This window comes from Capsicum annuum, chromosome 8 (genome assembly GCF_002878395.1).
Source record: "Capsicum annuum cultivar UCD-10X-F1 chromosome 8, UCD10Xv1.1, whole genome shotgun sequence".
NCBI lineage: Eukaryota > Viridiplantae > Streptophyta > Magnoliopsida > Solanales > Solanaceae > Capsicum > Capsicum annuum.
Window position 1 is genome coordinate 7,772,051 of NC_061118.1, and position 18,958 is coordinate 7,791,008.

Genomic DNA, 18,958 nt, shown 5'->3' on the forward strand with positions numbered 1-18,958 from the left:
ATCAAGATCTAGCAAAATAGGTGGTGATCATGGTACCTACGATGAGGCCTTTTCGGATCACTCATCCACATACCTTGACAGACCAAAACCCAACCATCACTCTTAATCCAATGGATCAAGACACAAGTTTCATTATTTAGAATACCCATGGAGTTAACAATGACAATTTCAAAAGGAACTTATCCGTAATCATAACCCCTGTCTTGTCGCTTTGTTGGAAACCAAGATGATAAATCATAACCCTCTAAAGGATGAATTTGCCTTTGATGATTATATAGAAGTCCCCGCCATTGGTAACTCGGGGGGACTGGTTCTAATGTGGTACTCTCATGCTCTTCAAGTAACTCTTAAAAATCGTATAGATCAGGAGATCCATGCTATGATTCAGGTCCATCTGAACTCATCTCTTTATTATTTTTCAACTGTTTATGCTAGCATTAATAGTTTAAATAGAGCTAGACTTTAGAAGAATTTAATAGACTATAGCTCATCCCTTAATGCTCCGTGGTTATTAGCTAGTGATTTTAATGAAATCTTAAGTCAGCATGATAAATAGGGTGGTAGGCATATAAATGTTTCTAGAGCAAATCTCCTGTAGTCATGCCTTAATAATTGTAATTTACTGGATTTAGGTTTTAAGGGTGGCTGTTAACTTGGTCCAATCATTATCGTAAGAATAAAGGTGTTGGTTTTATATTAGAACAGTTGGATTGAGTATTTTCCAACGATAAGTGGCTAGAGCTATACCCTAACTCTAAGGTAATCCATTTACCAAAAACTCATTCCGATCATACACCCTTCTTTATATCCATTACAAAGCATATTGGGTGTAGGGGTCCAAAACCCTTTAGATTGGAAACTTATTGGATAAAACATCCTGATTTTTAAAATATTGTTAGAACATGTTGCCATCACAAAGATTTTTTAGAAGCTACTAATGACTTTAGAGAAATAGCCATGGATTGGAGTAAAAACACCTTTGGGGATTATTTTCGTAAGAAAAAAACTCTGTTAGCCTATCTTGGTGGCATCCAACGCTCACCCTCTTACCCGTATAGTACTTACCTCCAAAACTTAAAATCCTTCCTCTCCCAGGATATAATTCTCTCCTACGAGTTGAGGAGGATTACTGGCATTTAATATCTCGTATAAATTGGCTTAATGACGGGGATGCTAATATAAAATTTTTCCACATGTCTGTCTTAAATCGTCATCGTACCAATCAAATTTCTTATTTCAAGGATGATAACAATAACTGGATTGCCTCTCATGACCGTATTATCCACCATACTCTAAATTATTTTCAAGCATGTTTTACCACGGATTATAACTCTACCAATAGGACCCACATTAAAAATTCTACCTGTAGCTTCCACCGTGTTGATTTTCCCTCCTGGATAGGCCTTTGCAAGAGTATGAAATATATAATGCTATATTCTCGTTCAAGCCCTTCAAAGCCCTAGGTCCAGACGGTTTTCACCCGTATTTTTACCAACACCACTGGCAAATTGTTCGTCCAAGTGTTTTGGAATGCTGTCATCGCATCTTCACACTCAAACCATGCCAGATTCTCTAAATACCACCTACCTTTATCTTATCCCGAAGTTTAATAACGCCAACCTTTTAAAAAAAATTTGACCCATTGGTTTGTGTAATACTATGTATAAAGTTGTTACGAAAATTATAGCAAACCGTATCAAACCCTTTCTACTGGATCTTATAAGGCCATAACAAACCCGTTTTCTTAAAGGTCGGAGAGCGTGCGATAATGCTATCCTTGTCCAGGAAATTTATAACCATGTAAATAAGACCACTGCCAAAGCAGGCTCTTTTATGCTAAAATTGGACCTTGAAAAGGCCTTTGATCACCTTGAATGGTCCTTTGAGTATGGAATCTTTCATTTCTTTAAGTTTCCCAAAAACATTACTTCCCTAATTATGAGTTGTATCACAACCAGTAGTATTTCAATCCTTGTTAATGGCTTCCACACCTCTTTTTTCTCCCCCTCTAGGGGTAGCCGACAGGGTGATCCTATGTCCCCGTGCATTTTTATTTTATGTATGGAACTCCTATCGAATTATATAAATCACCAAGTCGACCTTCTTTAATGGGATGCCCTTAAAATATTAAAGAACGACCCTCTATTTCCCCATCTCTTCTCCGCTGATGATTTAACCCTCATATCTAGGGCTACTCCTTCTTCCGTTAATTGTATGGCTGCCTGTATAGCAACCTTTTGTCAACTTTCGGGCCAAAAAATCAATGTGGCAAAGTCAAAAGCTATATTTTCTAGACATTATGATCCGGAGACAAAAAAACTTGTCCTCCAACTATTCAACATTAAGGCATCTTCCACTTTTGGTAAATATTTGGGCTTTCAAATCCTTCATTCTAAGCCTAAACCCATAGATTTTCAATTTATTATATATAATATGTGTAGTAAGCTGGCTTCCTAGAAAACCAAATTCCTTACTCCTATTGGTTGGGGCACGCTAGCTAAGTCAGTATTTAATGCCATCCGACCTACACAATGCAATACTTCTATCTTCCTAAGAATACCTGCAAGTCTATTGATAAAATTCAAAGGGACTTTATCTAGGGCTCCACACTAGAAAAACGAAAAATGCACTATGTAGCTTGGGAGAAGATAACTCAGCCTACTGACTCGAGTGGCCTTGGTCTTGTCGATGCTCACACTAAAAATCTGTCCTTACTAGCAGGCTACCTTGGAGGTTATTTACTAACTGCACTTCCCTTTGGGCTCGTACCTTATCTGTTAAATATAACCGCCCTCATCGGACCCTTTTATCATTCTTTATATAGAACAATGTCCTTAAGGATGAGTCGCTTTGTGCAAATAACATTGCCTAGAAACTTGGAACTGGTAGGTATATTTATCTTTGGTTTGACCGTTGGATGACACATTCCCATACACTCCATAGTCTTATTCAAGGTCTGTTAACTAGGAAGGAAAGTACTTATCAACTTGCGGACTTATGGGATGGTAATGAATAGAATTGGGATAAACTTTCTTTTGTCTTTCCAAATGATTCCATCACTTCGTCCTTTGGCTTCAAACTGATTACCTCAACCTTTATCAAAGACCGTCCTTATTGGGCAACCACTTCTAATGGCCCTTTCTCTACAAAAATGATCCTCCAAGATCTCAGGAATACTTCTCATTCCATGTATGATTACGCTTGGATCTAGAAACTTTCCATGATAAATAAATTCAAATTCATGTCGTGGTTGTGTTCGTATGATCGACTGCCCACCAAACTCTTCCTATATCGCTTGGGAATCTCCAATAATCCCTCTTGTCTCGTATGTAACTCCGCAAATGAGTCTACTAAACATATCTTTTTGCAATGTTATGTGGCAAGAAAGTTTTGGTCAGATATTGGGTTAAATATTACTAATCTTAGTACTGAAGTTCACTATTGCAATCATTACAGTTGTTGAATTTCCCCCTAAATGCTTTGTTTCCTTACTATTGGAATATTTTTTTCCCTTTTGCTCTCTGGCACTTATGGATTAATCGAAATAATAATTTTTTCACCATGATAAATCCCTCATAAAAATGGATATTGTTACGAATAAAGTTCTCAAATTTGTTCATCTCATGAGCACTGACCTGTCTCACAATTGCTCCATCACTTTGCACTTGAAATGGTTAAAACCTCCCACTAGTCGGCTTAAATTAAATATTGATGGATCCTTCCGTAAAGCTATGTTCAAAAGAGTTATAGGTGGCGTAATTCAAAATTCCAACGGAGATTGGCAGTTAGGTTTTACAGGTTGTTACCTAGCAAATCACCCAGCAGCAGCTGAATTACAGGTACTCAAATTGGGACTTGAACTAGTTTTACTTCATAAGCTTTATCCTATTGAGATTGACATCGACTTGACTGATGTTATTGACCTCCTCAACTAATCTCCCTTAGTTGATGAAACTATTACATTGTGCAGGTCATTGTTGAAGAAGCTGGGGAATCCGGTACTCCGCCACACTTTTCGCCAACTTAATATGGTAGCTGATTCACTATGTAAATTTGGTGCTGAACTTCCACCATCAATCCCTGTCACTGTTTTGCAAACTCCGCCACCTCAAGTCATCTCCTTACTACAGGCAGATCGAAGTGGAGTCTTAGTTACTAGGTTAATTTCAAAGTCTTCCATAAATAAATTAGCTAGCTATGGAAACGTGTTTATTTCCAATTTAGCTTTAGATGTTGCTACTATTTCTACTCTACTTTTGGATGTTGACCCTATCCTAATATCTAGTATCTATAATAATACTAGAGGTGCATAGCCTGTGTCAGCACAGGCCCAATACTATAAATATATTTTAGCACTAAAGTACAATATTGATGAGATATAAACATAAATGTACACTAATTTAATTAAATATTATTAATTCTAATATATAAATGACATATAATTATTAATTAGGGGTAATATAGTAAAAAAATATTATTAATTCTAATATATAAATGACTTATAATAATTAATTAAGGGTAATATAGTAAAAAAAATATTATTAATTCTAAAATATAAATGACTTATAATAAATAATTAAGGATAATATAGTAAATCATGGAGCAATTAGGGGCAATATAGGCAGACATGTCATCTATTTTTTAATTAAATATTATTAATTTTTTAATAAATAAATGTTTTATAATAATTAATTAGGGATGATACAGTAAAATCACGGTTAAAGCAGCTGAAACAAACGTCATAAATATCTATTTTTAATTAAATATTATTAATTCTAATATATAAATGACTTATAATAATTAATTAGGGGTAATATGATAAAAAAATTTATTAATTCTAATATATCAATGACTTATAATAATTAATATGGTAATATAGTGAATCATGGAACAATTAGGGGTAAAATGGTAAATGACGTAGTGGTTGAAACCAAATGACTTATAATAATTAATTAGGGGTAATATAGTAAAAAAAATATTATTAATTCTAATATATAAATGTCTTATAACAATTAATTAGGGGTAATATGGTAAATTATGGAGTAATTAAGGGTAATATAGGCAGACATGTCATCTATTTTTTAATTAAATATTATTAATTATAATATATAAATAACTTGTAATAATTAATTAGGGATAATATAATAAAAAATATTATTAATTCTAATATATAAATGACTTATAATAATTAATTAGGGATAATATAGTAAATAACGGAGCAATTAGGGGTAATATAGTAAATGATAGGGGGTATTATAGTAATCGGTTTTTAATTAAATATTATTAATTTTTTAATACATAAATGACTTTTAATAATTAATTAGGGATAATACAGTAAAATCACAGTTAAAGCAGTTGAAACAAACATTATAAATATCTATTTTTCATTTAAATATTATTAATTCTAATATATAAATGACTTATAATAATTAATTAGGGGTAGCATAATAAAAAAATATTATTAATTCTAATATATAAATGAATTGTAATAATTAATTAGGGATAATATAGTAAATCACGGAGCAATTAGGGTGTAATATAGTAAATAATAGGGGTAATATAGTAAATAAAGAGGTGGCTGACTTATAATAATTAATTAGGGACAATATAATAAAAAATTATTATTAATTCTAATATATAAATGACTTATAATAATTAATTAAGGATAATATATTAAACTACGGAGCAATTAGGGGTAATATAGTAAATGATAGGGGTTAATATAGTAATCTATTTTTTTGAATGAAATATTATTAATTTTTTAATACATAAATGACTTATAATAATTAATTGAGAATGATATACTAAAATCACGGTTAAAGCAGCTGAAACAAATGTTATAAATATCTATTTTTTAATTAAATATTATAAATTCTAATATATAAATGACTTATAATAATTAATTAGGGGTAATATAATAAAAAATATTATTAATTCTAATATATAAATGACTTGTAATAATTAATTAGGGATGATATAGTAAATTATGGAGCAATTAGGATGTAATATAGTAAATGATTGGGGGTAGTATAGTAAATAAAGATGTGGTCGAAACCACCTCACTAGAGGTGCATGGCCTGTGTCAGCACAGGCCCAATACTATAGACATCTTTTAGCACTAATATTTGATATTAATGAAATACAAATATAAATGTACATTGATTTAAAACGATAACTTTTTAAATAATAACTATTTGACAATACTCGCTAAGAAGTGAAGTTTTATAAGATAGTTTTATTCCACATGATAAGAAAGTGTGTTGTGTCGTGTAGTTGAGTTATTTTAATTGTTTGATGATAAGATTGAGACCTGTTACAGAATATATAAAAGATGTAAAACTAATATTCATAGGATTAATTCATACAAAAAGTAGAACAAAAGATACTTCAATTAACAATACAGTCTTGGATCATCTTCTCAAAGATGATTATGGTTGAAGCAGCTACAACAAATATGCCATAAACACATATTTTTCTTGTTTTAATTAAATACTATTAATTTTCTAACACATAAATGACTTATAGTAATTAATTAGGGGTGATATAGTGAAATCATGGTGCACCTCTTGAAGCAACCATGCCGAAGTTAATATTTTAATTAAATATTATGAATTTTTTAAAACATAAATGACTAATAAAAAATATTATTAATTATAATATATAAATGACTTATAATAATTAATTAAGGGTAATATAGTAAATAATAGAGCAATTAGAGGTAATAAAGTAAAATGACTAATAATAATTAATTAGGGGTAATATAATAAAAAATATTATTAATTCTAATATATAAATGACTTATAATAATTAATTAGGGGTAATATAGTAATTCACTGAGCAATTAGGGGTAATATAGTAATTGATGAAGCGCTGGTCGAAACCATAGGCAGACATGTCATCTATTTTTTTCAATTAAATATTGTTAATTTTTTAATACATAAATGACTTATAATAATTAATTACGGATGACATAGTAAAATCACGGTTAAAGCAGCTGAAACAAACGTCATAAATATCTATTTTTTTAATTAAATATTATTAATTCTAATATATAAATGACTTATAATAATTAATTAGGGATAATATAATAAAAAAAAAGTATTAATTCTAATATATAAATGACTTATAATGATTAATTAAGGGTAATATAGTAAACCACGGAGCAATCAGAGATAATATAGTAAATGACGAAGCAGCTAATTTTTTAATTAAATATTATTAATTTTTAATACATAAATGGCTTATAATAAGTAATTAGGAATGATATAGTAAAATCACGGTTAAAGTAGCTGAAACAAACATCATAAATATCTATTTTTTAGTTAAATATTATTAATTCTAATATATAAATGACTTATAATAATTAATTAGGTGTAATATAATAAAAATATTATTAATTTTAATATATAAATGATTTATAATAATTAATTAGGGGTAATATAGTAAATTACAGAGCAATTAAGAATAAAATGGTAAATAATAAAGAGCTGGTCAAAACCAGTTCTTCTATAATATAGAAAAATATTATTAATTTTTAATACATAAATGACTTATAATAATTAATTAGAAATGATATAGTAAAATCACGGTTAAAGCAGCTGAAACAAACATCATAAATATCTATTTTTTAATTAAATATTTTTAATTCTAATATATAAATGACTTATAATAATTAATTAGGTATAATATAATAAAAAATATTATTAATTCTAATATATAAATAACTTATAATAATTAATTAGGTGTAATATAATGAAAAATATAATTAATTCTAATATACAAATAACTTATAATAATTTATTAAGAATAATATAGTAAATTACGAAGTAATTAAGAATAAAATGATAAATAATAAAGAGTTGGTCGAAACCAGCTCTTTTATAATATAGAAAAAATAAATAATAAATCTTTTGCTGATAAAAAATAAATAACATATATATATATATATATATATATATATGTATATATATATATATATTGCCTTAATTCAATCTCGCATCAACACTCTAGTCCGCTAGTCGCTGGGTCACAACTCAGTCATATTAGTGAACGACATTAGGAGGAGAATGAAAGATAATGATAAATGATAATGCAGAAGCTTAGCAGACAATGGAGAAAATCTGATTACGACGAGGACGATAAATTCACCTTGCCAACTCGCGATGATTTTCGTCCCATTGATTCCCAAGGTATGGCTTCTTAATGTTTGTTAGTTAAAAGCCCCAATTCTAATAAATTGGGGTTTTTTTATTTGCAGAACAAGAGGAATTGGTTCGATCTCTCGAGAAAGTTCAAACCCAGCAATCTCTTCTCTGGAGGGTACGTCTATTATATTATTTTACAAATTTGGTATTATTTTCTTGACGTGTTTTCATCCCTCATGTCATGCAGGCTGTGTTCTCAGGGCTACTCTTGTGTTATGTGGCTTTTCTTCTATATTCAATCTATCAACAGGCCTATTATCCCTGGGAATTGGTATGTATTTTGACCTCTATCTTGTTAAAACTATGCAAGAAACCAAGATTTATTGGAACAAATGGGAAGGTTGCAAGAGTTTAATTGGGCAAGATTAACGGACAAATGAATACATCATTCTACCGACGTCCTATAAAAAATGCAATTTAGATCTCATATTAATATAACATTATTCAGGTGTAGTAGTAACACCTGACGCCAAGGTGTTCTCATTTTGGGAAATGCATTCATTTATGCCTTACATTATTAAGTGATTATATAAGTAATCACTATGAGTTTTGGCTTCGCGAGCTGGTTGGTGCGAGGTTTAGTGGAGGTCACGGGTTCAAAATTCTTTTAACAGGCTAAAAAACTTTAAAAAGGACTTGGTGTTGGGCCTCAAACCTTGGATTTGAACTCTGTAACTGAAATGCCTAACTGATGGACAAAGTACTACAGATTGATAAAGTGTTTTCAATTTATATTTTTTGCTGTACTAATTTCTTATTTTTGCATATTCTATGTATGTATTTAGAAATTAAATTCAATGAATCCGCTTGTAGCAAGTACGTGGCCGAGTAGTTGACATGCCTGCAAGCGGGCTTAAAAACCTAGAAGAAAAAAAGAAGCAGCAGCAAACAAAACCCTATGCAAGTCCCAGTGAAGCAGTTAGGAAGGAAATACTAAGTTGGTTTAAATTAAGAAGCTTCTTACAATATTGTTAGGACACCGAACGTGATTCCTTACATTCATCCATCTATTTCGTGCACATCCATCGGGATGTTTCAGGTCTCTTGTTTAGGCAGGTTGTTGAAAGTAAAATTGGGGAAGTTGGGCAAACTTGTCATCATGTTTCTGTAGAAAATGTCTTTTGTTGAAAATGTTTCATAGTACAGAGTCATTTTTCTTTAACTTAGATTAGGAAGTCATTTTTTGCATCAATTTCCAGTGTTTGTAGGGAATAAGCATGTGGCATATGATAATTATCTCAAGTGGATTCTGAGGTATGACAATCCTGTTTTAGCCTAAGCAAGAACCAATCCTGAGGAAATAATATTAGTATGGAAATATATTCAATGGTAAATATTTTCCTCCATATCAAACAAGGATCCTTTTCAGTGAAATTAAGATGGTTTGATTAGAAAGAGTGCTCAAGTATGAGTGCCGTATGGCAGAGTCATGAATTATAACAGTTCCTTGTTTTTTACCAATCATTATTTGGCCCATCCATGAAGCTGGTGCCTCGAAACCAATCCTGCAGAGCATGGATTCATATGAGCTGTTAGAATATTATTAGAAATAGGAATAGTATATACCAAATCCTACTTGGAAAAGGATTGTACTATAGTGTCTATAAATAGGGTCTTGATGTAATTATGTAAACACACCATTAAATAATATTTTTCTCCATTATTTCTCACATGGTATCAGAGAATTGGTGAGAAACTTCAGATAAGAAAAAAAAAAAAACTTCAGTCACCGTCGTCAATTCTAAAGACTGATTTATGTCATTCTTTATTTTGTGGGTTGTGTGAAAAATACAACACCACCAAGAGGCTCGGAAAGCTCAAGCGATGCAAACCCAACCTAAAACCATCGAAAAATCAGCCCCACGCGCCCCTACCGCCTGCCAAAAATCGGCAAGTTCAATCACGCGCCGGCGCGTGTTCCTTCTTCGGTTGAATTTTTTGAGTGGTTCTTTTTTGTTGGGGTCGCCGTCCTTTTTCGATTCGGCCAGTTACCTTATATTCAAATTCCGACAACTTTTTTGAAGATTCCGGCGGCTTCAGTTTTTTTGCTTGACAATTTTTTTTTATTCAGAGATTCAGTTACTGTTCTTGGTACTTTCAAGTTAAAATTCCCAACATGTCTTTTGGGTATGATGTTTTTATCCCCAAAACTATCGGTATCGGAAATTCAAGCCCTATGATCACTTCCGAACCATTATTGGGAAGTTCTAATTATTTAGCCTGGGCTTCCTCAGTTGAGTTGTGGTGCAAAGGTCAAGGTGTTCAAGATCATTTAACAAACAAGGCTAGTGTGGTAGATGAAAAGGGAAAGTCTAGCGCGGAAAATGCGAAAGCTAAAGAGCAATAGGAGAAAGTTGATGCTCAACTATGTAGTCTCTTATGGCGATCTATTGATTCCAAGTTGATGCCCTTGTTTCGTCCATTCCAAACGTGTTATTTAGTTTGGGAAAAGGCTCGTGCTTTATACACTAATGATATATCTCGTTTTTATGATATGATAACTCGAATGACCAATTTGAAGAAACAGGAATCCGATATGTCTACTTACTTAGGACAAGTACAAGTAGTCATGGAAGCATTTAATACATTGATGCCCGTCACTGCGGATGTAGAAAAACAACAAGAGCACAAACAGAAGTTGTTTTTAGTTCTTACACTTGCTGGACTTTCTACTGACCATGATGCTGTATGTGATCAGATTTTAGCTAGTCCTACGATTCCTACAATTGATGAGTTATTCTTTCATTTGCTTCGTCTTGCTGCGCCTCCCCGTCACAAAGTAGTTTCATCACCCACTGTTGACTCTTCTATTCTTGCATTTCAAACCATAGAAAAACAAACATATCAGCCTACGGAAAATCAGCGAGGAGGAGGTCGTTTTGGAAAATCTCGATCAAAGTGTAGTTTTTGTCATAAAGTTGGACACACTTAGAATATATGTGATAGTTTGCATGGTCCACCACTCAGTTATGAGCCTGCTGCTGTAAAGGAATACAATGAATTCCTTCGAAATCGAGCAAGTAAGTAGACATCTCCACAGCCTAATCGACCATCCAATAATGCTCATATTGCCCAAATAGAATATGATAGTTCCTCCAGTATAGAAGCAAGTAAGCAGACATCTCCACAAGTACCCTTAGTTGCCTAGCCTGATGCTTCTGTTGCTTCTGTTGCTGGTAATTCTTTTGCTTGTGTTTCACAGTCTAGTACTCTTGGATCATGGGTTGTAGACTCAGGTGCTTCGGATCATATTTCTGGTAACGAATCACTTTTGTCTAATATTGTTTATTCACAATCTCTCCTGCTATTACTTTAGCCAATGGGATTCGAACAAAACCAAAAGGAATTGGAAAAGCCAAACCCCTATATTCTGTCACTCTAGACTCTGTTCTTTATGTCCCTGGTTGTCCTTTTAATCTTGCATCTGTTAGTCGTTTGACACGTGCCCTTAATTGTAGAATAACCTTTCTTGATGACTTTTTCTAATGCAGGACCGCAGTACGGGACAGACGATTGGTGCAGAACATGAATCACAAGGCCTTTACCATCTTACCTCTTTAAATTCCTTCACATCATGCTCCGTTACAGACCGTCCAGACCTAATTCACAAATGTTTGGGACATCCGAGTCTATCCAAGCTACAAAAGATGGTGCCTAGTTTGTCTAGTTTATCCATATTAGATTGTGAGTCATGTCAACTTGGGAAACACACCCGTGCTATTTTCCCACGTAGTATTGAGAGTCGTTCCAAGTCTATTTTCTCATTAGTACATTCTGATGTTTGGGGTCTTAGTAGAGTCAGTTCACCTTTAGGTTTTCGTTATTTTGTTAGTTTCATTGATGATTTTTCAAGATGTACTTGGGTTTTCTTAATGAAAGATCGTTCTGAGATATTTTCTATATTCAAAAGTTTTTGTGCTGAAATACAGACTCAATTTGGTGTTTCTATTCGTACTTTTTGTAGTGACAATGCCTTAGAATACTTATCCTCTCAGTTTCAGGAGTTTATGACTCATCAAGGAATTGTTCACTAGACATCTTGTCCATACACCCCTCAGCAAAATGGTACAGTGGAAAGAAAAAATAGGCATCTTCTTGAGACTGCTTGCACTCTTCTCATTGAATCCCATGTTCCGCTGCAATTTTGGGGCGGGAGTTCTCACATCTTGTTATCTAATTAATAGAATGCCATCATCGTCCCTTCAGAATAAAGTTCCCCATTCTATATTGTTTCCACAGTCACATCTCTACTCTATCTCCCTCGTGTCTTTGGGAGCACATGTTTTGTCCATAACTTAGCCCTTGGAAAAGAGAAATTAGCCCCTCGTGCTCTCAAGTGTGTTTTCCTTGGTTATTCTCGAGTTCAAAAAGGGTATCGTTGTTATTCACCAGATCTTTATCGCTACTTTATGTTCGCCGATGTCAATTTTTTTTTAATCTCGACCTTACTATATATCTTCTGATCACCCTGATATCTCTGAGATTTTACCCGTATCTCCAGTCTTACCTGCACCATCTTTGGTCTTACCCATATCTCCAGACTTACTGACCCAACCTTTAAGGAATCACCAGTTACTTCTACGTCTCCTGCTACAGTGCCACCACTTCTGACTTGTCATCGTCGTCCGCGTCCACCATTAGTCCCAGATGATTCATGTCATGCGTCAGACGCTGCTCCTACTGCGGACTTGCCTTCTTCTAGCTAATCAGTTGCACTTAAAAAAGGTATGCGTTCCACTCGTAATGCTAACCCACACTATACTTTCTTGAGTTATCATCGTTTATCATCATCCCATTATGCTTTTGTATCGTCTTTGTCATCTATTTTCATACTTAAGACTATAGGTGAAACACTTTCTCATTCAGGATAGAAACAGGTTATGATAGATGAGATGTCTGCTTTACATGCGAGTGGTACTTGGGAGCTTGTTTCCCTTTCTGCAGGTAAATCTACTATTGGTTGCCGTTGGGTTTATGCGGTTAAAGTTGGTCCAGACGGTCAGGTTGATCGGCTTAAGGCTTGCCTTGTTGCCAAAGGATACACTCAAATATTTGGGCTTTATTATAGTGACACTTTTTCTCCAGTGGCTAAAATAGCATCTATCCGTCTTTTCCTATCCATTGCTGCCGTTTGTCATTGGCGCTGCCGTTTGTCATTGGCCTCTTTATCAGTTGGATATTAAGAATGCTTTTCTGCATGGTGATCTTGAAGAAGTCTATATGGAGCAACCACCTGGTTTTGTTGCTCTAGTAGCCTTGTATGTCGATTGCGCAGGTCACTCTATGGTCTGAAACAGTCTTCTCGAGCTTGGTTTGGAAAATTCAGCACAGTAATTCAGCAGTTTGACATGATTCGTAGTGGAGCTGATCACTCAGTATTTTATCGACATTCTCAACCAAATTTGTGTATTTATCTGGTGGTTTATGTTGATGATATCGTTATCACCAGCAATGACGAAGATGGTATCTCCAAATTGAAGCAACATCTCTTTCAGCACTTTCAGACCAAAGACATCGGCAGACTGAAATATTTTCTAGGTATTGAGGTTGCTCAGTCCAGGTCAGGTATTGTTATTTCTCAACGCAAGTATGCCTTAGACATTCTTGATGAGACAGGAATGATGGGATGTAGACCCATTGACACTCCTATGGATCTAAATGCCAAACTTCTACCAGGACAGTGATCCTAAAAGGTATAGACGGTTGGTTGGAAAGTTGAATTATCTCATCGTGACTAGATCTGACATATCCTTTCCTGTGAGTGTTGTAAGTCAGTTTATGACTTCTCCCTGTGATAGTCATTGGGATGCAGTTGTTCGTATTATGCGATATATAAAGTCAGCTCCAGGTAAAGGACTACTCTTTGAGGATCGAGGTCACGAGCATATCATTGGATACACAAATGTTGATTGGGTAGGATCACCCTCTGATAGATGTTCTACCTCCGGATATTGTGTTTTAGTAAGAGGTAATTTGGTGTCTTGGAAGAGTAAAAAACAGAGTGTGGTTGCTCGATCTAGTGCAGAAGCAGAATATCGAGCAATGGCTGTAGCAACTTGTGAGCTAGTTTGGATCAAATAGTTGCTGAGAGAATTAAAATTTGGAGAAATCGATAAGATGGAACTTGTGTGTGATAATCAAGTAGCCCTGCATATCGCATCAAATCCAGTGTTTCATGAGAGGACTACACACATAGAGATTGGTTGTCACTTTGTCAGAGAAAAGATACTCTCAGGAGATATTGTTACAAAATTTGTGAAGTCAAGTGGTCAACTTGTAGATATCTTCACTAAGTCCCTCACCGGTACTCGTATTCATTACATTTGTGACAAGCTAAGTACATATGATTTGTATGCATCAGTTTGAGGGGGAGTGTTAGAATATTATTAGAAAGATTATACTATAGTGTCTATAAATAGGGTCTTGATGTAATTATGTAAACACACCATTAAATAATATTTTTCTCCATTATTTCTCACATGAGCAACTAAATCAAGCTTAGAGAACCAGAACATTGTTATCTATGTGGGAAACTGAGGCTTCGCTAGCAATTATTTTTAATCAAGAGGCATCAGTGGAAATTATTTCCAGTTTAACTTAGAGGAAATACCATTTCACACAGAAGAAATGTCGACACAGTTTTTGTTTTGATGGTGTTTTTGGTTTAACTATTTTTCCATTATTTATTTTGATAACCAAGAAATACTCGAGGGCCGGTGTTACACGGTTCAAAACTTGATGATGATGGACCTATCCCTATGTCCCACTTAAATACCAAGCTTCGTAATGTGCATCCATCCCACACATCACGTGTTGTACTCTTACTTATAGATCAAATCCATGGGCGTCAATGTGTAATGCCATTCATGTTTACAAAAATGTCAAGGATTTTGTTGTCTTCTTTTCTAGCATTCCTGTACTTGTTTCTAACTAGAAATATAACTATTCATTGCCCTTAGATGCCACCTTTTAATCCTTTTTTCTTTTTCCTCTTTTGCCTGTGATGGGCTTCCAAAAAGGAAGCAATTTTTTCTTTGAGACCCTTCTCCTGAAATGATTGCAATATAGTTGATTGGAATAGCTTGTCACACTTGACCCGGGCCTAGGCGGGACCGACAATCGATGCCTTAACTTGCTCGAGTGAACCACTAGCATGACATGATACTTGAGACATATGCGGAATAAAATAGGACATATTCTTAAAATAAGCCTTCCAAGACAGTTTCCATTCATAAAATTTTGTAGTCAATAATTTTTTTTTCCCATTAATAAGTATGGAGTTCAAAATATAATGAATGCTTAGGTCAAACTAAAACATAGCATAGTTGGACATCAAGTTATCAACTCTAATTTGTCTATGAAACCTCTAATATAATTTGAGTAACAATGTCTACTGGACCTAACATACCCATAATTAGAAAGATGAAATAAATGACCATGCTCCCAAAAGCAATGTGGGGTTCACCAATAGCCGATAGATGAGAGATCCTAGTGAATAGACTGAACGTGATGCGTGTTCGAACCTGTATTGTGAAATGCAGTGCTCCTGTGACAGGGACGTAAGTACATATGGAATAGTACTCGCATGTAAAATGACATGGATGAAACATAATTGAGACATGAAATAAAAGGGTCACTAAAGGAAATAAATAAGATAGAGTGGAATCAAAGGATTCAAATGATGGGGTTGACCTTAGTGTTTTCATCTTTCATCTTCATTAACTTCATTATGGGAGTTAGTTTAACTGACATAGTATAGTCATTATGTGAGCACACGGAGTCTGATTTTCTCCCGGTCAGTTAAGTCATCCCATACCTTGGGTATGAGACATACATAACATATTCATTCTAACTGGCATAATGATCCAAATTCTATGTTGGCATACGTAGTTTCAGGCATTGGATGTGTAGACTCTTGCCGCCTTGGTTAAAAATATTACTCCTAGTTCATTACATGAAAAGGTTAGCTTAAAGCTCACGAATCATAATTGGCTCGAAATCTCATAAATCATAGTCCATTTCGTGTGCATTATGTTGCAAAGATCATAAGTTTCATAAAACATGGTTCATAAGTCATAGTCATATAAATGATGTCATAATATCACAAAGATCATTTTTGAAGGAAATTCATTATTCATACCATGTCATAATTTGATAGAAAAATAGGGGGCTCATGGGTTTTGATCACAGAGAGAATTTAAAATGATCATAACGAATTCATGGCATTCATAATGAATTAACATGAGCAAGAACGTAGGCTTTCATAACTTAACCTAATTTATTCATGTGAGAGAACTTGTAGACATGAAAAATGTAGTGTTGGGAAGAACAATGATGTTCCCACATGTAGAGAATAACTTTACATGCCTTAATCATTCCCAAACCCAATTAAAGTCCAAACTTAGTGAACAACATCTAATGACTCTACGTTTGAGCCTTTGAGAAAGGTTTCTTAGACGAATCCTATGATTGGTTAAAACCAAAAGATCTTATATGGGTATTAGAAATGCTAGAAAATACCTAGAATTGTGTTAGAGGACTTACCTTGGCAAGGAGAGGTGTTGAGAAAAGAGGAGAGTCGTTCTAGGGCTTTTACTATTATCTTGTTGCTAGCAGTGTTAGTTTATTTTGCATATTGTACTAGTTTATATGCACTTATCCTTTGTGTTTGCTATATTGTTATCGGTTCTAAGCCGGGGGTCTATCGAAAACAGCCTCTTTACTTCACCTGAGGTAGTGGTATGGTCTGCGTACACTCTACCCTCCCCAGACCCCACTATGTGGGAATACACTGGGTATGTTGTTGTTGTTGTTGTTGGGAAGCTACCCACAATGGCTATCATAATGAACTTCATCGCAGTGGGAGGCATGTCATAGTGCATGTTGCGCTTCTTACTTCGTTGATTTTTCAATCAAACTTTCTCCAATGACTTTTATCGCAGTGCGATCTCCATCATGGTAAACTTTATCCGATGGGCTCCACATTGCAGTACTCATACAACCAACACTTAGAAAGTATTTCGTGATATTGGGTAAAACATGCATATAGCTTTTTTTATCGAACTCAGATTGACGAATGATTTGATGCGCTGGGATTTAAACATGAACATGGTGTCAGGCGGCATGACCATACATTCTTATTTACACCATGCCATCCATCCAAATTTACTTTTTTCAAACACTTAGTACAATGACTTGAGGCAGGAAGATGAGGTGGTAGTAAAGTTGGATTCCCAAGCGGTGTGTAAGAGGGATAGTTTCAAGTATCTTGGGTCCATGATTCAGGGGAATGGTGAGATTGACGAGGATGTCTTCCACCGGATTGAGGCAAGATGGATGAAGTGGAAGCTTGCCTCGGGGGTGTTGTGTGATAGGAAGGTACCGCCGGCAAATTCTGCAGGGTGGCAGTCCGTCCGGCCATGTTGTATGAAGCGGAATGTTGGCCAGTCAAGAACTCACATTCAAAAATTGAAGGTGGCGGAAATAAGGATGTTGCGTTGGATGTGTGGGCTTATTAGGGGTGACAGTTCGAAATGAGACTATTCGGAAAAAAGTTGGAGTGGCTTTGGTGGAGGACAAGATGCGAGAAACCCGTTTGAGATAGTTCGGACATGTGAAGAGGAGGGGCATGAATGCCCCGATTCGTAGGTGCGAGAACTTGCTTTGGATGGTTTCAGGCGGGGTAGGGGTAGGCCGAAGAAATACTGGAGAGAGGTTATCAGACGGGACATAGAGCAGTTACAGCTCACAGAGGACATGACCATAGATAGGAAGATTTAGAGGACGCGGATTAGGATAGAAGGCTAGTGCCATTTTGGGTCGCTGGGGTAGGGCATTACTTGGTAGGGTATTATTCTTGTTATGACACATTGTTGCATGCTTTATTACGAGTTTGTTTACTGCCCTTTGATTATTATTCCTTGTGGGTGGCGTCGGTATGTATTGTCATCTTGTTCCATGCTTTATTAAGGATTTGTGTATTATTCCGTGTCTTGAGCCGGGGGTCTATCGGAAACAGCCTTTCTACTTCTCCGGAGTTAGTGGTATGGACTGCGTACATCTTACCCCCTAGGCCCCACTATGTGGGAATATACTGTGTTTGTTGTTATTGTTGTTGTTGTTGTTAGTACAAGTTGTTATAATATCTTTCCCTTGGGATCATTCATCCTCGAATGATACTCATATTTTTTCTTCACCTTTCGTAGCATGTAAAAAGGATGTCTCACAACTTACCTCCCATTTTTTCATCATCATTGGGAGAAAATTTTGCAGGCGCTAAAGTAAGAATGATAGGAACGAATCGCATGAGACATTCAGGCTATCATAGACGTAATCATTTGTCACTGGGTCGGTGGGGGAGCCCGTAGGAAGGGGGGACGATCCGATGAATTGCCATCAGAAATCGCCAACATAAACACAGTATGTCAATCACGAATAATATAACATTGAGCCTGAGTTCTTGAACGTAACATAAACATGAGGCATGGGTTCAGAGGACATGTCGTAATTTAAAACATGAGGTCATAAATCATTAGTGACATAACGGAGCTGATGGGTTCGTAAATCATTTAGATATGACATTAGGCATGAACACGTGAAACATAGAGTAAGAACCTGACATTTACCTTAGACATCATCTTCTTGTTCGAGGAACAAACATGGGTAATTGCTTTCATATCACGTTTGGCTTCCTATGTAGCCTCTTTTGACATCTTGACTTCTTCGTCGTACCTTGATTGATGCTACTTCTTTTG

At 34.9% G+C, this 18,958-nt stretch overlaps 1 protein-coding gene across 2 annotated transcripts in view; it reads left to right on the forward strand.

Moving 5' to 3' along the window:
- Window positions 1–7,889: 7,889 nt before the first annotated feature.
- Window positions 7,890–18,958, forward strand: part of LOC107839005 — a 46,425-nt gene continuing 35,356 nt past the window's right edge. Inside the window, exons 1-3 of one of the 2 annotated variants that reach the window (XM_016682332.2) lie at window positions 7,890–8,189; window positions 8,258–8,319; window positions 8,392–8,475. In XM_016682332.2, the coding sequence (XP_016537818.1) occupies window positions 8,084–8,189; window positions 8,258–8,319; window positions 8,392–8,475 (252 nt within the window). In that variant the 5' untranslated portion in view covers window positions 7,890–8,083. The remainder of the gene's footprint in view (window positions 8,190–8,257; window positions 8,320–8,391; window positions 8,476–18,958) is intronic. The other variant, XM_016682333.2, reaches the window with a different exon arrangement.